A 22,674-nucleotide genomic window follows, 5' to 3' on the forward strand; every position below is an offset into this window, starting at 1 on the left:
GCACTTATTTGTTTTGGGGAATCTATTACTAAATCCGCCAATAAAAATAATTTAGATTTATGTGATACTTTGAATATATTATTAAACCATGGGTTCTGACACCTATGTAACCCTTTTGTTTTTAATAAATAATTTAATAAAATACATCGAATTATAAAGACACCCACTTATATCAAAATATAGCTATCAATTATTAAAAGTTTATGATCTTCAAGTTATGAACTTCTGTTTTAACTACCTTAAATCCAAAGTAGAGGGTATTATCTCTCTTTTATAATGATGAAATCAGCCCAGAGAGGAGAAACATCTCAAGATCACATAACTAGACCAGTAAGTGGTAGAGGTCAGCCTCAAATTCAGGATTCAGGAGAGTTCAGCATGGCATATTACTGGGGTACTGAATGGCCTGGCTTCAAATCCCTGCTCAGATATTTACTAGATATATGATCCTAATCTAGTCAGATATTCAATTTCCTCATATGCAAAATGGAAATGGAGGAAAGAGGACTGGATTTTGATGGCTTCTGTGGTTATTTCTAGCTCTAAACCTATGGTGCTATGAGTTAAGTCTGTGTTTTTTTCCACTGTCATGTCAGGGAAATTTCACTTTTGTAAAAACTAATTATAAATGAGCACTCATTCCATTGTACCCATTTAAGGTCATGCTTTCAGAATTTAAGATTTCAAGGCAAAGAGAATAATAGGCTTAAGGCTTTCTCATATTGCATTTCTGACAAAAGGCAAGGGACCATTTGGGATTGCCTTTGTTTTCACTATTAACTAGTTAATTACCATTTAGGGGCTCCTGCTTTCCCCTTGGCACTTAAAAGATTAGCTGGAATTAGTTTCCTCATTTATTGCTTACAGTAATATAGTGGATAAGCCACCATATGGTACTCCTAATAAGGTCTGCATTACCAGCTCAAGTAAACCATAAGCACAAACAGAACTGAGTCATTGTAAATCCTGAGTCCCCTTTTCAATTCCTATGCATATATGCAGACCTTCAGTGCTTCAACCCAAGCTAGTCCAAGAATATGAATATATCCAGCAATAATTCACCATTTATCACATTGAATCCATCAAAATTCTAATCCCCAGACAAGATGAGGGACATTTAATTAAAGTGGAATAAAAAAAAAAATTAGATGTTTAGCTCATTAGGGCTTTGCCTAAACAAAGTTTAAAATTTCAAGTTCTTCAGATCTGTTGTTATTATTTCGTTTCAGTCGTATCTGAATTTGTGACCCCATTTGACATTTCCTTGGCAAAGATAATAGAATGGATTTGCCATTTCCTTCTCCAGTTCATTTTACAAAAGAAGAAACTGAGACAAAATTAAGTCACTTGCTAGTGATAGCTAATAAGTAGCTGAGGCCAGATTTGAATTCATGAAGACTCTTCCTGGTTCCAAGCCCACCACACTATCTAAGTGCTTCAGATCCTCCTCACACTACAATGAAAACAAAACAGACTATGTTACCTTTGGTCTTAAGTTGCAGAGAGAACATGTATATACAAGAACAAATTACAGGGCATTATCATCATTCTAATGATTCTTTAAGGTTTGCAAAGCATTTTCCATGTTATCTTATTTGATCCTCACAACAGCTCTATGGAGGGCCCAGTGGTTCTCAAACTTTTGTTTTCAATATCTTTATCCTATTAAAAATTATTGAGGATCTCTCCAAAGCGTTTTTGTTTATCTGGATTATATTTATAGACATTTACCATATTGGAAATAAAAACTATTTTTGAATCTGTAGACCTTCTAAAAGAGTTTCAGAGATCCCCAGGATTCTCTAGACCATACTTTGAGAACCAATGGAGTAAACAGGGAAGAATTCTTGTTAGGCTTGGGATGTGAAGGATGAGCAGATTTTAATCAGGCGGAGAGAGGAAGAGGAAGGGCAGGGGGGAAATGAGAACAAAGGCTCTGAGATAATAATTCACAAGACATTTTCAAGAAATACAAAATAAATTTTTGTCTATAGTAATTGGTACCTGTAATGAGACACTAAGAAATAGTGGGACTAGATTCTCAATCATAAATAAGCACACAGCCAAGGGCCAGGTTACTTTTTGCATGCCTATATTGCCAATTAAAATTTTAGATTTTATCCCTGTAGGGAATGGGTACTCATTTTGAGAAAGAAAATTTAGAATAGCCTATTGTTGTTAAGTCATTTTTCAGTTGTGGCTAATTCTCCATGATCTCACTTAAGAGTTTCTGGACAAAGATATTTCAAAGAGAGTGGTCACAAGTGTCGAATCCAGTTTGTGTGGTGTTTTTAAAGGGTAGCTTGTATATAAGTTTTAAATAAAGCCACAAGCTTCCTTGAATCTTAAACAGCATTAAATATGATTAATTTATTTTTTGAAAAAACTACAGGGTTCAAGAATTATGACTGTCTGTAACATTTTGAGGATACAATTTCAGGAAAGTTGAAGAGTCAGATTGTAGGTGGTAAGGAAATGGAGGCAGCCAATAGTGACCACTTTTTCAAAAAGCATGGCTATGAAAGAAAATAGGATTAAATAAAGGTATTCCCCTCTCCCCCCCCCAAAAAAAGAGAAAATATATCTGTACATGTTTATAAGATGAAACCTGTAGAGATAGGTTCCTCTAAAGAAGAGGAGAACTGAGCTCCAGGTTTTGGAAAAGCAGAAGTTCAGAGCACACCTAAAGAGGTTAAAATATCTGAATTAGAAGAGATCTTAAAGGTAATCTTTAACTACACAGGAATCTCTTTAACATCTCCATTTCCCAACAAAGAAAAATATAATTCACACAGAAGGTTGCCTCAGTATATATAGCATAGTGGAAAGAGTTTAAAATTTGTAGTCAAAGATCTTTAGTTCACATTTAGTATAGTGAGTAGAAGTCAGATCTCGGGGTCATGAAGATCAAAATTCAAATCATTCCATATAATGCTTGCTAGTTAGCTATATGGTGATATCACTTAAAGTCTCTGAGCCCATTAACTCAATTATAAGACAGAGATAATGTTACCAGTTGTAAGACACTGGTGAGATAATAGTTTAATAGATTTAAAGGGTTTTGAAAATTTTAAAAGTGCTATATAAATATTTTCTCATCTGTAAAATCTGGGGGGTTGGATGAGATAGTTCCTCTGAGGCCTCTATATCCTATAATTCACAGATGGTTTCTTCTAAGAATGGGAGAAAGCACATCTGCTAAGGTCATGATTAAATGAAAATGTCCTTTAATATATGTTTGAGTATTTGAGCAGATGTGCTGCCAGGAAAAAGAAGTAAATTATTCACTCTAACTTTTTTTTAATTATCATAGATTTATTATCCATCACCAAAGGCAATGCAAGTAAATAAATATATAGAATAAGTAATAAAATCTTACATTGAGACCTTTGATATTTAACAAAACAGAACAAAATAAATTCATAAGCAGAAAAATAAAGTCATTTGTTCCGTGTCCGTTTTCAGGAACTTGTGAAGTTTTACTAGCTGGGCAGTTGGCAAGCATTTATCAAACGCATATCACGTGCCAGGCATTGTTCTAAAAGCTGAGGATACAAAAAAAGGGAGAAAAATAGTCCTTATTCTCAAAGAGAACATTCTACTGGGAGATAAAACATGCAAACAATTATAAGTTTGCAAGATATAGACAGGATAAATTGGAGGTGATCAACAGAGAGAAGGCATTAGCATTAAAGGGCATTGGGAAAGACTTCTTGTAGAAGATGGGGATTTTAGCTTAAACCTGAAGAAAGGCAGGAGGCAGAAGGGAAGAAAGAGAAAATTCCAAACCTGAGGGATGGTCAGTGAAAGGTACAGATCAAGGGGTGGGGGGAGGTAGCTGGGGTCATGTGATAAGGAAAGATGGGGAGGTATCAGTTTTATAAGTACTCAAGCTATTAGGGAGCCACTGGAGTTTAATGAATAGGTGCGATCTATGTCTTGGGGAGATCAATTCAATAGCCCAGGGTATGGACTGGAATGAGGACAGATTTAAGGCCAGATTAACCTGACGGCTACCTCAATAGTCCTGGCATGGGATGGTAATGGTGGCTTGTACCAGGAGGAGGAGAAAGGAATCATATATGAAAGATGTTACAAAGGTAAAATCAACTAATATTGGCAACAGATTAGAAATGGGACATGAGGGAATGAAGAAAGGAATAAGTTTTGTGATTTAATGTATATTTCATTACTTCACTGCACTCTCAAGCAAATAAATGAAAGGAAGTAAAGTGATGCCATTACTAAGTAGACCAGCTCTACAGATCAAAAACTCCCTATAAGTAGATAGGTGGGAAAAAAAAAGGTGATGTGTATAGTAACAGTGTTGTTGTTCCTGACTTGTGATTTCCCTAGCATAGAAAACTCATAGAATCATGGGATCTGAAAAGAACCTCAGAAGCCTCTCATTCAATCTGCCATCTTACAGATGAAGACATTCCCTTTATGTGCAAATAGCACATTCATATTATATTATATATATCACATATATGATATATTATCATGTATGAGATATACGCTACCATAATTATATTATTATATATTACATATATTATGCTTATTACATATTATAATAAAATGTATTACATTTATAATTTATACAAATTATTCGAAATCCAGAGTCTCAGTGCTAGAGACACTGAAAAATATAACAACAATAATAGTTAATATTTATATAGCAATATTATAGAAATGCTAGCTACTGTGCTAAGCATTTTACAAATATCTTGTTTGATCTTTACCACTATCTTGGGACGTAGGTGCCATTATTATCTTCATTTTATAGCAAATAGAAATTTTCAGTCATGTCCAACTCTTCATGATCCCATTTGGGGTTTTCTTGGCAAAGACAATGGACTGGTTTGTCATTTTCTTCTCCAATTCATTGTACAGAAGAGGAAATTGAGGCAAACTGGGTTCAGTGATTTGCCCTAGGTCACTGACCTAGGAAATGTCTGAGGCCAGGTTTGTACTCAGAAAGATGAGTCTTTCTTACTCTAGTACCAATACTCTGTCCAATGCATCACCTACCTGCCCCAATAAATAGAATTTTGGTGACATGTTTGCCATGAATAAGGCATATACAAACTATTCAGCATTGATAATACAGTAAAAGAAAGATCCATTAAGGAAGACCAAGTTTATAAGCTTTTTTCATATGACAGATATATGATTAGGTAAGTTTAATTATCTGGGGGAAAAATTACTCATGTGACCCTCTTCATAATTCCAGATAAATAAGGTGTTGCTATATTACTACTACTGCATCTACTACTATTACTAATTAACTTGGATATTAAATTTATGGATCTAATCCAAATACCTTTGAGATGAGGAAACTGAGACTCAGAGGATTATGGCTTAATCAAAGGCATTGCTTCCTAAATATTATCAACATAGTTTAGTTCCTAATCTTTAACATTACTTTGATTGGATTTTCCTTGGCAATGCATACTTATTTCTTCCAACAAGGCCAAAATCTCTTCCCAGGGCATATATGATGAGTTTAGGATTTCATTTAGTGTTAGTCCCTACCCTCCATCCCAGAAGCTTTTTTTTTTTTTTTTAAGCAATGAGCTTTTTTCTTCCATAATGAGAATGTCTTTTTGAATTCTGCTCCTAGTAGTCAGAAAGTGGCTTCATTGTACTACATGAAAATGATATTATCTTAGAACTAAGGATTATTGATTTATGACTATAGTAGTGAAGTATAGTCAGTGAGTTGATTGTTTTGTTTATACTTCCATCCTCAAATCCTTTAGCCCCATGTCCAACCACCAGTTTGGCACTGCAAAGCCAAATCCCAACCAAATCTGGATCATCCCCACCATCTACCTTCGAACACATGTAGTCTCAATTCCTGGTGGTCAAGAGGTTAGTGGCAATAAGAGAGTTGTTAAGAACTCCCCTTTAAATTGGCTGCAGGTTTAGAGTGAAAGAATTCACTCATTCCTGAATTATTAGTTGCAAAATTAAAGTTTATTATTGGATAGAAATCAGTTTACCAAGAGACTGACTTTTATTGTGGGAGAACTATGGGAAAATTGAGTTTTGCACTGAAAATGCAGTTCTCAGTGGACAGAAGGTCCTGGCAGCTAAGTGAGCTACCAAGGTCCATCTGCAAAGACCTTAGTTGAAGGAAGCTGTTATATTGGGTATTTTGGTGGGGGCTGGGGCAGCCCGAGAAGATCAGAGTGTGTGTGTGTGTGTGTGTGTGTGTGTGTGTGTGTGTGTGTCTGGGACAGCTCAAGCTGATCAGATAAGATGGGGGACTGGGACAGCCCGGATCTCCTCTTGGAATTAACAACACTTCAAAGGGGTGCTTTTTGACCAGGATTTGTAATTGAGTCAAAGGCCTGGCATCCTGGAAAGATAATTTATCAGGGGATAGGGGGGAGGGGGAGCAGAGAGAACATATCTTCTCCAGAAAGGGCTGAGACTCTGAAAGGGATCACAGATCAAAAAGAAATAGTTTCTTAAAGGGACCACAACCTGCTTCAATGTAGGTTTCCTGGGGAAACAAATAAAACCATGCCAAATGGGTTTACCACAAATCTAGGCAGCATTTACTTTACTGAGAAATCAGAAAATTTAATAGTAAGCTCCTCTCCTCTGAGCTTCAAAACTTGCCTTACTCATTCCCCCCGTTACTTCCACCATTGCTCTAGTCTGATGAAGAGATGGATTTTCTACCTGCCAAGCCTAAATGCTCTTAATCCAATTGTTTCCTGTCTTCTTATTCTTCTCATCTTTTCCACTGGCTACTTCTTTAAACATGTTCAGTTCTTCCCCATCTTTTAAAATACACACACACACACACACACACACACACACACACACACACACACACTTTCAGTTTATCCTGCTATTCCTTCAAACCAGTATTCTAAATCACCTTTCTAGACAAAATTCTGAAAAGGGTTATTTACACCTAGTGCCTCTATTTTCTCAACTTGACTTTCATTTCTTAAACTTTTGCAGTCTATTTCCCATCCCATCACTTGATTGAAACTGCTTTTTCCAAGACTGCTGACAATCTCAAATGCTACTGGATTCAGTGACTTCTGCTATCACCAATCTGATCCAGATAATCTTTTAATTTTTTTTGAGACAATGGGGGACAATGTCCCTAGGGGAACATGGCGCTTATGTCTGTGGTCACATTTGAACTCAGATCCTCTTGACTCCACTGCTGCCCTATTTTTTAAGTTTTATTTTTATTTTGTTACAGCATTTTGCAAGATGGTTGACTGAGGTTAAGAAGGAAAATAGAGAATTTTTCCTTCCCTCTTTTTATGGCCCATGCGTGCATGCTTCAAACCCAGCACCTCTTCAGTGATTTTTCCTCAAATTTACTCCCTCTTTAAACTTCCAGTTTGACCATTCCTTTCCAGGCTTCTTTGCTGATTTATCCCCCTCCTCTCATTAAATATGGTTTTATTCCTAACTCTCTTCTCTTCACACTCTCTCCTTTGATGACCTCTATTAGTTCCCATGAATTCAAATCTTCATGAAAATTACTACTGAATCCATATATTTCACGTTAACATGTTTCCTGAACTATAGTCCCATATTACCAACTGCCTGCTGGACCAAACTACCTTGATATCTTGTAGGTAACTCAAACTGAAAATATCCAAAATGGAAAAAAATATATTTTCTCAAAAAGTTCTCCTAAATCTCATTTCCATTGATGGTATCACCATCTTTCTAGTCATCTAAGTGTAAAATCTAGTTCAGAATATATTCTATCCCCTAACTTTCTTCATAGCACAGTTTTATCTGCCATCTTCTAAACAAGATTTTTCCTAATGGTTTTCAGTCCAGTTTTTCTCTCTCCCACTTAAAAAAAAAAAAAAAAAAAAAAAAAAAAAAAAAAAAGAAGTGGGAGAGGTGAGAATGAGGGTGAGAATAGAAACTAAGTAAAAAAGGTAGAAAAGGCCTGGGTGAGAATAAATTGGGAAATCATCCTGATTTTCTGTCTTCCAAAAGTTGTCCCCTTGCTCAGCTCTTACCTTTTCAACTACTCTCTAACTAAGAATGAACAAAGGGCCAATAAAAGATTTGTTCTTCTCTCAAACCCATATGGGCCATATACTAAAAAGACCTCTAGAAAAAGTTCCCAATCACATTGAGACACATTTCTTTGGAGCTGTCACTAGAGCTCTGGCCAGGTTCTATATGGAGTTTATTGGAGCACAATGAACAGTTGGGGTAGGAGAGACAAAGGCAATAGGCTTAAATTCACCTTTTAAAAACTTTTGGAACTCACATTTTGCAAATGAGTCAAGCCCTCTCCCCCAAGCCTTCTGTGATAACAATAGCTAAACATCCAAGTTAATGATTACATGCTACATATATTACAAATATACTCCATTTCACTTGACTACAAAGAATTCCAGTTACCAGTCCTTCTCTTATTATGCTAATATTGTGGTTAATCCTCAGATCAACACTGGACTCTAAAGAGTTCTTCTATTGTTTGGCAATAGAGAGAGGACAAAGGCTTTGATTAGTTTCAGTGACAATGAATTTAACAATTATGGTCACAATTGCCCCAGAGCTCCCAGATGTGATCAATAGCATGTTTCTGTAACATGGCTGGCTGAGGTCAGGAGTTTAAAATGGAATTCCTCTCCTATCCACTCCCATGTCCCATTCATCATTTAAACCTACTATCTTAGTCTCATTAGCAACAGAGCTCCAGATTTTTTTTTTTTTTTTTTTTTTTTTGCTAACTTCAGTAGGATGCAAGTGTGCCATTTCATTCAGCACTTGGGAATCTGAAAGCTCTTTTCCTGTGAAACTCATTTTGGGGCTCCAGAAGGGAAGTGGAGACAGTGAGAGGAAACCCCAAACCCAGGCTATCCTAACTACTTTACCACCTCAGGATGCTGTCTTTAAACCCAGCATCTTCATCGCATCCTCATTTTCCTGGTGGCAATGCTGTCTCTGCTGGATTTAGAGCAAGCCTAATGAGACTAATGCCTGCAGAGATTTTCGAGTAATATTCCTCTCTGCTGATTGAATTCCTTCTGAGGAAAAATCACATGGCCAGTGACCATCCAGATCTCTTTCCATAGAACTATCAAACGGATCTTTTCATTTCTGTCTCCACAGCAGCTGCTGCCTATGTGCTCTTTTCTCTACTCTCAAATAACCGCACTCCAGTTCAATCCTTCATCACTTCTCAGCTGAACTATTGCCATTGCTTTATAATTGGACTCCTTGTTTAATGTTTCTCCCCACTCCCTTCTGTCCTTCATATGGTTGCCAAAGTGATTTTCCTGAAGCTAAATCTGACCATTGTAATTCAGTAAATAAACCCCCATGGCCCTCTCCTACTTCTAGGAACAAATAAAAAGTCTCCTTGGCACATAAACTTTTTCATAACCTGGTCTTTTCCTATCATTCCAGTCGTTTTACACATTATTCTTTGCCACATAATCTACGGTCCTATCCTCCATCTTGGGAATGCACCCACTCTTAAAATCCCTGGCTCAAACTCAATCTTTCTTTCTCTCTCCCTCTCCCTCTCCCTCTCCTTCTCCCTCTCCCTCTTTCTCTCCCTCTCTCTCTCCCTCTCCCTCTTTTGCTGAGGCAATGGGGTTAAGTGACTTGCCCAGGGTCACACAGCTAGAAAGTGTTAAGTGTCTGAGGTCAGAGTTGAACTCCGGTCCTCCTGATTTCAGGGCTGGTGCTCTATCCACTGTGTCACCTAGCAGCCCCTCAAGCATACTCTCTTATAGGAGACTTTCCAAGCCCAGGGTTCAGTCCAGATGCTAGTATCTTTTCCACAAAGGTTAAGTTCCATTTACTTGGGGGTGTGTATGTATAAAATCTACCCCTCAGGATGCAAGATTCTTACACTTTGAAAACAATGTGTGAAATTCATGATTTATTTTTTTAATTAACAACATGAAATGGAGAGCTGTGATTTCATATTTTTTTGTGTTCTGCCCTGTAATAAAAATGTTCTTTGTCTTTAAATTTTTTTTAAAAAGCTTTAAAAATAAAAAGAACATAAACTCCTTGAGGACAGGAATTCTTTTTGCTTTTTCTTCATATGCCAAGCACTTAGCATAGTGCCTGGGACATAGTAAATCCTTAAAATATGATTGCATGATCTGTGATGGTACAGTTTTGGACATTGCCTTCAACTGTGCAGATTAAAATCTATTCATACCTGCCCAATCTGTGTAACAATTGGACTGTGTCTCTATGTCCTTCCATGATGAGTAGAGGTGGGTTCATTTAATATGCCAAGGCTTTATTCTAATATCTCAAGGCTACAGACCTAGAAACATCCTACTCTGATGCCTCATCATGAGGTAGAGATTGTCCTGGGTTCTGAAAGTTTTGCATCTAGTAAAAATAAGTTTTACCACTTTTGGAAAGGCTTTGAGGCTGTTCTAGTAACAGACTGAGTCTATGTTCTCAAGAGCAGCTTAGCCAAGTGTGGAAAGGGATGGGATTTCATTCTTGGTCTTCCTGACTCCAAATATACACATGTACTTTGCTTACAATATAAGCGTTACTATGATTTGAAAGGTAGAATATTTGTTTGGTTACCATTTGTAAATAATGGAAATATTCAGCATGATTTTGATTCTCCTAGTACCACACCCGGCTGGCCTTCCACAGCTCATGTCAAAAAATTAGTTTTGAAGCCAAAAACTATTCTGCCAGTATTGTTAAAGAAACATATTCTGTGTGAGCAATATTCCACAAATTACAACTGTACTTGAACATTTCAGCACCCTGGATTCCACAAATAGTATTTAGGAGAGCTAATACCACTTTGATAGAGCCAAAAAATCCAGTGAATAGGAATAGCTTATCTCCAACTCAGAACTAAAACGACTAGGGAAACATTTTTTGGCAGAGAAATTTACATAATCCCAGCTATATAACCCAAAAACAGACTGGGTTCTTTTGCTTCTCTTCAGTGAAGAAATCTGAAAGCTGATCTTGTTCTAATGAATCCTTGGGAAATGCTCTAAACCCAGCATTTTACAAAAGGGATTTTAAGTTCAGCTGGGAGGCAACATAGGTTTTGTTTTGTCTTGTTTCTTTCAGTTAGTATAACCCCATATTGGGACTTTTGCAAAATTGGCCAGTCGCTTCACATTACCCAACTTTCCTCATTCCTTTTTTCCCCATAAATAATTTCACAAGATTTTCAAGCAAATTTGGTACTGAAAGCCCTTAATCATAGTACAATTAAGACGCCAATGACTCTCAAGGGAGTGAGCCAATACCAAAACATATTTTCCAAGACTACTCTGATAGAGTTAGAGTAAGATAGAATCTGGTACTTGAAATTAGGTTCTACTTACCAAACACAAAGCAAGTGCTCATTCTACACAAAGAAATGTCACAAATTAAGTTATTAAATTTTTGTTAGATGCTAAAACTGTTTTCTCAAGACTTTTTTTGTCCATCAACAACACTTACCTTTGCATTCAAAGTCCAACAAGACTAATTCAGTTAGTTGGGGATAAAGTCAAGATTTGGAACCACTTCTGATGTTTCACAGCACAACCTACCAACCATATGCCATATGTATTAGCTTAAAGCAATACAAATCCATTCCAACTACTGGAGAAATAATATATTCCCAATTTTCCTCATCCCAGGTCAACCAATACACATAAAATGATGACATTTAGTCACTCCCTTGGAGCTATTTGACAAGTCAAAATGATAATGTCACCCCAGGGTAATAAACCATTGACTTATGACTTCTATTATAAGGGATTAGTAGATCTGATAAACTAACTTTCACTAAGGGATTCCAGGGAAAGGAATCAAACTAATACTATCCTGAATTGCTCTTAAATGGGGAGGCCCAGATGAATTAGAGAATTCAAAGCTATTAAGGGTCTTAGCAAGGCTTGGGGATGAGGAGCACCTTTGTAATCAATGAAGATAAATTCCAACATACTAGTTTTGCTGGGGAAATCGTCTGTCCACATAAGGGGTAAACACATATTTAGTCCAAAATCTTACAGAATTTGCTACACCTGCCTAATAAAGCATCTAACCACTATCTCAAACCAGAGAATTTCTTAATAGATAATTCTGTCTCAAATTATAGCCAAGAAAAGGACTTGGCAAAAGATAACATGGGGCTTGGAATCAGGATTCATCTTTTTAAGTTCAAATCCAGTCAAGTTACTTAATCCTGTGGATGACCTCTATGTCCTCATCTGTAAAATTAACTGGAAAAGGAAATAGCAAATCACTCCAACATCTTTGCCAAGAACCCCCCCTTTCAAAAAAAAGAGGTTATGGACATGACTGAAAATAACTAAACAACAACATCAGAGTATTTAATGATAAGGTAAACTTTCCTCAATTCCTGATCCTACTAGTTAGCTAGCACATGCTTCAAAACACTTGTAAAAATAATCTTTCATGTTCTATCAAACATTCGATTTTGCTATGACTTAAATTTAAAATGACTTAAAATTTAAAAATGAAATTCAGATAGGTGGATCAAACAGGATAGTTTCTTCTTCATTATCTTTTCCCCTTTACTTTTCTTACATTTCACAATCATCCTTATTTCTATTTTATTAAAGAAATGATTAGTAAAGGGAAAGATCACTTCTACTTGGTTTTGCTTTCCACCCAGGCTAATCTATATTATATAAAACAGCTGTGACCAAGGATGACTCTATAGAAATATTCTATAACTCTTCACATACATTTCATTAGAGGTTTTCTACTTCTTTTAAGTTAGTTTTATGTATTTATGTATTACACATGACTACAGACTTACATACATACCAGAGACTGACCAGCAGGTGGCATGAACATCTAACTTAATAAACCCATGAATTTTCCTGGACAGCCCAACAGAAGATTAAAAGCTCTAACCACTAATCCAAAGGAAAGCCCTAAGGTATCTAGACTCTTTTTCAAAACCAAAATAATTGCACTATCAAATAAGAAAACATTAGCAACTTTAAAAGCATGAGCAACTTTTTTTCAAATTAAAAAAATGTTGATAGCTTTTTAAAAAAATCTCCATTTCCAAAATAGCCCTCTCCTTTCCCCAGCATTAGCAACTTTTAAAAAGAATGCCTGAATAATTCTCATAGGTTAAATCCAAAACATGTGAGTCTTCTTGAAAAGGCCATGTAATTCCAAATTCTTCCCAAACACAAAAATCTTTTGTTGCTTTGTCTTCCATTTCCCCCCTTCATTTTTTAAAAGTTCTCTCCCCCAAAGCATTTCAGGACCAGTACTCCCAAGCACTTAAAAACCACAGCAGAAAGCAAGTCTAGGACCACCAGGCTCAATGAATATACCAGGTGTCCTATGCAAAAGTTTATTAGTTAAATATAGCTTTCATAGGGCTTGATGAAAGATTTTATGTCTGGCGCCTAAACTAAGTCCATAGAGTCTCATCCTCAAAAAGTTAGCTATAGTAATCATTTTATTTAGCTACTCCAACCCTGCCAAGCCCTTAGCTATAGAATTGAGGAATCATCTGCAATGAGAATCTGATGAAATTACAGATTGAAGTATTGTCCTTAAAAATTACTTTAGGCACCTTGCAAAAATTAGTCTAGTATATAGTCCTCTGCCTAAATATTTCCAGCTAACTTGTATTTTTTAATTAGTGTGTCCTAGTCTAAGCAAAGGACTCTATAATCTGGCTCGAAAATGTAGACTAGTGATCTATGGCTCCAAGTGTGGTCTTTTTTTTCCATATTCCTACAAATAAACATCTGTTCCCTATGTTTGGACCACTGCCTAGAGGTTTAGCAATAACTTGCCCTCACACATTTGGTGGCCTGATAAATCTCAGAGCCATGTAGCCAATATCTAAAACACTTCATTCTGTGTTTGCCTTTCCTGGACTGCTTATATATGGCTTAAGAAATGAAAAGAGAGGAAGCTGGAAAAGACATCTGTATTACAAATACAGTATACTGGCCCTAAAAATACTAATATATGTAGTCATTTCTTCCCCCCTCCTACTTTACCAAAATGCATAAGCATTTTGTGGTCAAACCTCAGCTTATAAAACTGCAGCAGAATGAAGTCGGGAACTCAGTGATCCAAAATCAGCCTTTCAGAAACCTATATTAGGGTTTTATTTATTTTTCTTATGCAAAGTAGTTCCAAGGAAAGTGAAGTCAAGGCTTAAGTTCCATATTCTCAGTTTTTAGAGGAGAGCTAATTTTAAAAGGGAAGCTTTTCTACCTTAGCACATAAGCTCACCATTGCCTGGCGCTGAATGCTAATCTGACTCTGATTTGGCATTATGAAACCAAAATACCGGAATTGCATTTTCATTTGACTATTGCAATAGGAGGAAGCACCAGTCAAAAACAGTGAGAGTTATTAATACACAGAAAACCACAATAGTTCAATTTGTGCTGAGGCTTCATTCTTCAAGCACAGAATAGCATGAAATCTGAACTAACAAACATACAATGTTCTGCTTTCTCCAGGTCCACCTCCCCAACCAGACAATATCATTAGATCAATTAACATTCTTCTAAGATGAATGCCGATGCATAAGTGAAAAAATTATTTACATGAATTAAATAAGAACAAATTAGTCTAAATGTGCTATATTTGAGTAACAAAATATTATAGGCTGCATTGTTCCCTGGAACCAAAGCCAGTTTCTAGATTGACAAGCTGGCTCCAAATACAACTTTCTGTAAAAAGGGACCCAGTATATAATAAGTAAGGCAGGTCCTAACGTGAACTTTATCCAAGGGGCTTACTACTGGAAATACCAGAAAGATTTTGTAATAACACTGTCTCACTTTTAACACAGTCCTGTAGAACAAATGCCAAAGACAGCATCATTAAAAGATTCTGATGGGATTAAAGACAAATAGTAAATGTAAACAAATATTTTACTTTAAAAGGTCTTCAAACTGAAAAACACAAAAACTAAGGTAGATGCTTTTCAATCTCCTAACCCACAAAATAAAACCTTAAAACCTTAAAATGTAAGTCACAATTATAATTTTAAAAAACCCCACAAAACATTAAGACTGTACCCTCCTCCTCCATTCCTTTTCCCCTTCCTCCTTCTCTGGGCTAATGGGTTCCATGCCAGAACCCATTCTAGACACCTTTCCTCCTTGTCTTCCCTCTTGACTAGAGCTTCATGATTGTTCATAGGGCTTGATGAAAGATTTTATGTCTGGCGCCTAAACTAAGTCCATAGAGTCTCATCCTCAAAAAGTTAGCTATAGTAATCATTTTATTTAGCTACTCCAACCCTGCCAAGCCCTTAGCTATAGAATTGAGGAATCATCTGCAATGAGAATCTGATGAAATTACAGATTGAAGTATTGTCCTTAAAAATTACTTTAGGCACCTTGCAAAAATTAGTCTAGTATATAGTCCTCTGCCTAAATATTTCCAGCTAACTTGTATTTTTTAATTAGTGTGTCCTAGTCTAAGCAAAGGACTCTATAATCTGGCTCGAAAATGTAGACTAGTGATCTATGGCTCCAAGTGTGGTCTTTTTTTTCCATATTCCTACAAATAAACATCTGTTCCCTATGTTTGGACCACTGCCTAGAGGTTTAGCAATAACTTGCCCTCACACATTTGGTGGCCTGATAAATCTCAGAGCCATGTAGCCAATATCTAAAACACTTCATTCTGTGTTTGCCTTTCCTGGACTGCTTATATATGGCTTAAGAAATGAAAAGAGAGGAAGCTGGAAAAGACATCTGTATTACAAATACAGTATACTGGCCCTAAAAATACTAATATATGTAGTCATTTCTTCCCCCCTCCTACTTTACCAAAATGCATAAGCATTTTGTGGTCAAACCTCAGCTTATAAAACTGCAGCAGAATGAAGTCGGGTACTCAGTGATCCAAAATCAGCCTTTCAGAAACCTATATTAGGGTTTTATTTATTTTTCTTATGCAAAGTAGTTCCAAGGAAAGTGAAGTCAAGGCTTAAGTTCCATATTCTCAGTTTTTAGAGGAGAGCTAATTTTAAAAGGGAAGCTTTTCTACCTTAGCACATAAGCTCACCATTGCCTGGCGCTGAATGCTAATCTGACTCTGATTTGGCATTATGAAACCAAAATACCGGAATTGCATTTTCATTTGACTATTGCAATAGGAGGAAGCACCAGTCAAAAACAGTGAGAGTTATTAATACACAGAAAACCACAATAGTTCAATTTGTGCTGAGGCTTCATTCTTCAAGCACAGAATAGCATGAAATCTGAACTAACAAACATACAATGTTCTGCTTTCTCCAGGTCCACCTCCCCAACCAGACAATATCATTAGATCAATTAACATTCTTCTAAGATGAATGCCGATGCATAAGTGAAAAAATTATTTACATGAATTAAATAAGAACAAATTAGTCTAAATGTGCTATATTTGAGTAACAAAATATTATAGGCTGCATTGTTCCCTGGAACCAAAGCCAGTTTCTAGATTGACAAGCTGGCTCCAAATACAACTTTCTGTAAAAAGGGACCCAGTATATAATAAGTAAGGCAGGTCCTAACGTGAACTTTATCCAAGGGGCTTACTACTGGAAATACCAGAAAGATTTTGTAATAACACTGTCTCACTTTTAACACAGTCCTGTAGAACAAATGCCAAAGACAGCATCATTAAAAGATTCTGATGGGATTAAAGACAAATAGTAAATGTAAACAAATATTTTACTTTAAAAGGTCTTCAAACTGAAAAACACAAAAACTAAGGTAGATGCTTTTCAATCTCCTAACCCACAAAATAAAACCTTAAAACCTTAAAATGTAAGTCACAATTATAATTTTAAAAAACCCCACAAAACATTAAGACTGTACCCTCCTCCTCCATTCCTTTTCCCCTTCCTCCTTCTCTGGGCTAATGGGTTCCATGCCAGAACCCATTCTAGACACCTTTCCTCCTTGTCTTCCCTCTTGACTAGAGCTTCATGATTGTTCATAGGGCCTGGATGAGAGTCAACAATTCTATTCTTCCCAATGAGATGATGCACCATGTTAGGTCTTCCTCTGCCTTTACATCCTGAGAGCTCCCATTATTGTTACCTGTATATATTTTTACAACATAACCTAAGGACTGAAGGTACTTGCCATTCACCCATTCATTCAAAGTTATAAACAAACTACTCTTTAATACTTAGGACTTTGGATACAAAGCATATGGAAAGATTCAAACTTTTTTACATGTTATCTCCCTTATTTAGAATGTGAGTTCCATAAGAGCTGGGACTATTTCAGTATTTCCACTGATAAAGATAATAGAAAATTGATATCTTCTATTAATGGCACTTGTCACAGTACTTAGTACATATTTTCAGTGTTTAATAAATGCTTTCCCATTCATTCATTCCTTTCATCATGTATAAAATATACTCCCTATACCCTTGGAACTTATAATCTAAAGAAAAAAATTACATATACAGATGGCTCTCTGGGAGGAGGGAAGTGAGGCAGATGTAGGGGAAATTTAGGCAGCATGAAAACAAAAAGTCCTGGTAAAAATATATTTTAAAAAGGAAAGAAAAAATAAGGTATGAAAATGAAGACACAAACACATACTCAAAATTTACAAAATAAAACTGTCCTGTTCTTATTTTATGAAATAAGAAGTCAGAGGGACCACAATGCTGCCTCAAGAATTCTTGTCCAGAGTTATGAAGAAGGTATAGTTCAGTTAAGTCTTGAATACATACACATATCTATCTTGAAGTTAGCTCTCTTCTTTATAGAAGCTTTCATCAAGCTTTTCAACAATATCTCTTAAGGAAGAAATGTCCCTATCTAAGGGAAAGCTAAGCTTCAGTGGTTGAGTGGTGTTTGAAGAGGAAAGACAGCTGTATTTTGCAGACAGCAGTTTGTGCCCTGCAGTTATAAAAATGTCATTTGACTTGCAAACTGGATCTGGAAGTCGTTGATGGAGAATAAACGGAGCCATGATGTCATTCCTTTTACACAGTCTGTTTTCCTGACCATAACCACACTTTAATCACCATAGCCAATGACTGGGATTCAAATTCCGCATTCTAAAACAGGATAGCTGTAGTAATGGAAAAATACCATCACTTGTAATATTTGGGAAATGCAGTGTGAGGTTTTCATGTGCTTTTAAAATAAAAGAAAAACAAAAAAGCATAGCAAACATCTGCTTTCCATCAGCAACAACATCATTCTCAGCAGGGGTAATGGATGCTTCTCCTGGAGTTGAATATGGTGAAATAGCCACAGCATGAAAATGTCCTAAATTCTCACTATGTCTGTAAACCAATTATTTGGCCAATTCACCCCAAGTGTTCTAGGAACTTTCGAGAAACACAAACTAGCATATACAATTAGACTCACGAGATCCCAAAGGTGCAAGAACCAAAATACACTCATAAATTCAGTTTCCTTAAATTATATTAAAATGCTCTTATGGAATGTTCCTGTGCAAATCTTCTACTTCCAGTTCCCACATGCTTTCATGTATCGGGTTTTCTGAAAGATCTGTCATCTTCACAGCTTGAAGAGAAGGTTCAGGGTTGCAGGTCAGAATGACTCCCATCACCATCACATATTTTCCTAGGACAAAAAATAAATAAATATAGTTACTAAATAAGTCAATTAAATTTTAAAACAAACCAAGTTCTGATTCTTCAAAGAGAATAATTACCCTAGAGTGACAAAGTAAATACTTAGTACCAAACAGAAAAAAAAGATGAAGAAATATTAGAGAGATCAAAATTCCAAAGCACTGGATAATCAAAGAAATGAAGTAATATAAGATGTATAAAGCACTTTGCAAACTAAAAAGCACTATACAAATGCTGGCCATTATTATTAGGAAGGAGTTGAATGGAGAGGAGCCTTAGAAAGCAAATACAGCTAGACAATGTCAGCATTTTTAGTTCCAAGTTCAAAACAAAACCATAGCAGCCAATCCTTGTGTAAATAATGACATGTGCTGAAAAAGACTTTTGCTGTTAAGGTGTATGTTAGAATTAGATGGGATTTTAAGAAAGTACAAGAAAATCCCTGTCATCTAATATAATGCTCTCTTATTGATAGCCATGGAATAGCTCTAGAAGAAAAGAACTGACCCGTGCTCTCTGCGGATGGGACAATCTTCATCTTTGCAGGGTGTAGGGTAAACTTTTCTGACGGATCCACAGAGAACAAATCCAATTTTCCTTTGACAGTGCCAAAAAAAGCTTGGCAGACAGCACCATTCTGGTCCAAATTGCACAAAACTGATATCCTGCCACCTTCCACTTAATCCCAGACCACTCACTGGGCAAACTAAAATAAATCAACAAGAGGGCAGTCTGCCATATTAATGATCTAATGACATATTAACCACTATCCTCTTCCCAATTCCTCAGAGAAGTGGTCCTCCTTGAAAGCAAAACTTGGCTGGTCTAAACCACATACAACTCAATTGTGTAAAAATCCCCAAACAGCATGAAGGACAGGCAAGCTGCCAGGCCTTGATACATGCCATAGAGTTTTTTTTTTTTCTCCTTATCAGATTATCTCCATCCTCCAGAACTGATTTATATTTTCGTCCCCAAGATTGTGACCCAAAGAAACCAGGGAGATTTAGTCATAGGGTCTCTTTTCTTGCCCCCATCACAGGTGGTAGGGTTTCCACTTAAGCAATTACACCCTAGTCTCCCATGGGCCATCAAAAATTTTACATCTACATTTGCCATACCCTTTGCATGATCTGGAGTTGCAAGGTAGAATGAGTGATGACCCAGAAAAGAGAGAAGTCAAACAGGAAGATAGAAAGAGAAGTTTTCCACTAACAGTTTGACAGAGACTGATAGCAGCTTCAGGTACTCTCAGGAGGTGATGGCTGCACCAGGGAGAAAGTGATGCAAACAAATGGCTGTTGTTCAGTCATTTTTAGTCATATCCGACTCTATTTGGGATTTTCTTGACAAAATATTGGATTTCCTTTGCCATTTTCTTCTCCTGATTATCTTACAGATGAAGAAACATAGGCAAATAGTGACTTGCCCAGGATCACATTGCTAGGAAATATCTGGGGCCAGATTTGAACTCATGAAAATGATTTTCCTAACTCAAGGGCTGGTAAGGTTGAAATCCTTATACTTTGACACCAGACTGCCTCAAAAATAGATGGGAGCCCTAAACAAAGAGCTAGCAGCAAGTTTCTAGATAAGATTGAAAGAGTCCAAATGGAAAATTGTTGGTGACTGAGGATGACTATAAATTTCCCTGGCTCTGAGGAGCAAGAGTAATTATTTACAAGCAGTCAAGAGCAGTAACTCTAAAATAGATTACATGCAAACTCAAAAAACATTCAAGTCTCTCATGAAAGAGGATAGTCAAGATTTGTACTCTTTTAATGAGCCCTTTATGCTATGCAGTTGCCAGGTGTTATCGCAAGGGTATTATTTTGAAGACTTTTTTTTAAAATTATTTTTGGTTTGTTTTTCACTTTGTCTATTTGCTTGTTGAAATCCTGATTCCCATGGGTATTTTTAAAATGTATAAGAAGAAAATCAAGTACTTAGAAAACAAAAATAAATCTTGAGAAAAAGTTTATTTTGGTCTGTAAAATAAAGACTAACTTTAAGAGTAATAGGTAATGACCTATTAAAAATCAATCACATTACCGAATGGTCAAGTCTAAGATTCTGAATTTGTTGAATGATGAATGATACACAATCTGCTTGTTGATCTGGCCTGATGGTTGTTTTTTTTTCCTTTTTCTTTATTTTTAATAGTACTTTATTTTCCCAAATACACGCAAAGAGTTTTCAACATTCACCTTTGCAAAACTTTGTATTATTCCAAAATTTTCTCCCTTTTTCTGTCCTCCCCAAGTGAGCAAGCAAACCTTGTAGAATTTGTATAAAGTAATTTGTAGTCTTTGCTTTTTGAAAGGATTCCTATGTATGTACCTCTGCCCATTAAAAAAAAAAAAAAAAAAAGCCTTTTTGGTTTTAAATCTTGCGTCTTGAGAACAGACTGAGGGAAGGGGAAGAAGGTTCAAGAGAATAGGATTCTAGTTCTATTTCTGTTGCATTTGAACTTCCTTTCTGGATCTGCTTTCTTTCTGGTAAAATGAAAGGGCTTACTGATTTAAGGCTGGAAGGAAAGCGGCTCAGACAAGCCACAGTTTCATACATAGATGAAGATTTGAAAAGGACCTTACAGGTCCCGCTGAAAACTGGGGCCAAGGTCACACAATGGCAGATCCGGGGTTTGAAGTGGGTTCCTCTTGGATTCAGAGGGAGCTTTGTTTTTGGATTCAAATGGAGCATTCTTTCCCACCATGTCCAGGGATGACCTTGAAGTTCCCTTCAACCTTATTAGAACAATAATAATTGACATGTTAAACAAGCACTTTTGCATATAATATCTCCCAGAACCTCACAACTTGCCCACACAACTTATGTCTGTCAAAAGTCTGAGTTAAAATCCAGGCTTCCTGCTTGAACTACGGAGGTTCATAAATTTGGCCAGGGAAGGAGTTGCAGAGGTCATCACTCATTCTCAATTTATTGATACAGAATCTAAGATTCAGAGAGGTTAGGTGATTAGTCCAGGGCCACACAGCAAAGAAAGCCTCAAGGCAGGGTTAAGAAGCAAGCCTCTGTAACTCCAGCTCCAAAGCTCACAAATTTCGATCATAGGTGCATAAATTTGTCACTAGAAGGGAATCTCTCTAAGATAAATCCAATTCCTTAATTCTGCAGAAGAGGAACCTGGGGCTCTAAAAGCTTAAGTGAATTGCCCGGAGTCTCACAGCAATAAAGTGTCGGTGGATGGATCAGAACCTGGGCCTTGGTCCGGGCTCCACGTGCCTAGTCTGGCGCTCACTTTAGTAAAGCGGGGATCCGGAACAGATAGAAGGGGCGTGACCAACGTTAGGAGAGGCGGGGCTAGGGGATGCTGGGAGGGTTACCTGGAGCCAGACAGGGCTTCCCCTGGGGCACGCGCTCTAGGCCCCGCACAGTGAAGGAGCCACTCGAGTCCCGAAGCCGGGCCCAACCTCCCTGCTCAGCCGCCTCCAGCACTCGGCCCTGCATCCACACGGCCGCCAGCTCCAGCGGAGCTCGGCCGGCCGGCTCCCGGGCCAAGTGCCAGGCCCCCGGCCCGCCTATGGCGCAGTGCCGCAGCTGGCCGGCCAGCAGCTTCAGCGGGGGCGCCGTGGGGAGACGCACCGATAGGCCGCCCCGGCCCCGGCCCCGGCCCGAATCCGCAGAGAGAGCGTCTGACGCCATGGCCCAAACAAACCTTACTCTCCCGCCACTTTGACGGACGGCGCAAATGGAATGAGGCTCCACCAATCAGGAGCGCGCGGGCGGGGACCGCCAATGGAAAGGGCCGGGAGGCGTTCTTTGGAGAGGGCCGGGAGGCGTTCTTCTTTGGAGAGGCCGGCGACTTCTGGGGCTTGTGCGCCGAGTTATTGAAGGAATGAGTTAGGGGGCTCGAGAGTTGATGGAATGGGTCCTTGCTCTGAACTCCCCTGAGAGCAGGTATAGCCATTAGCCCTAAACTTCTTCCCAAATCAAAAAACAGGAAAGCTCCAAAGCGCCAAGCACTTTATCATCATCTTACTGTCAACTGAGAGTTTTAGTTTAATGCAAAGATCACGGGATTCCTCCGAAAATTAAGTTTGTTTCTTTACCCAGCTGCTTACCGTCCTCAAAGG

General features: G+C 37.5%; 1 protein-coding gene across 1 annotated transcript; it reads right to left on the bottom strand.

Annotated features, from left to right (window-relative positions):
* Positions 1-17,113: 17,113 nt before the first annotated feature.
* RMI2 (RecQ mediated genome instability 2) lies at positions 17,114-22,255 on the bottom strand. Its single transcript, XM_051963275.1, has 2 exons — positions 21,925-22,255; positions 17,114-18,566 (listed from the first exon to the last, which is right to left on the bottom strand). The coding sequence occupies exons 1-2, from the start codon at positions 22,241-22,243 to the stop codon at positions 18,418-18,420; spliced, it is 468 nt and encodes a 155-aa protein (XP_051819235.1). The 5' UTR covers positions 22,244-22,255; the 3' UTR covers positions 17,114-18,417.
* Positions 22,256-22,674: the final 419 nt, after the last annotated feature.

This window comes from Antechinus flavipes, chromosome 1 (assembly GCF_016432865.1).
Source record: "Antechinus flavipes isolate AdamAnt ecotype Samford, QLD, Australia chromosome 1, AdamAnt_v2, whole genome shotgun sequence".
Lineage (NCBI taxonomy): Eukaryota > Metazoa > Chordata > Mammalia > Dasyuromorphia > Dasyuridae > Antechinus > Antechinus flavipes.

What these genes read in the sequence shown, in the direction of transcription:
- RMI2 (XM_051963275.1), bottom strand. Translation starts at nt 22,243, where the DNA reads ATGGCGTCAGACGCTCTCTCTGCGGATTCGGGCCGGGGCCGGGGCCGG. An exon ending in GAAGCCCTGTCTGGCTCCAG is followed by an intron (nt 18,567 to 21,924) that starts GTAACCCTCCCA and finishes TTTTTGTCCTAG; the next exon opens with GAAAATATGTGATGGTGATG.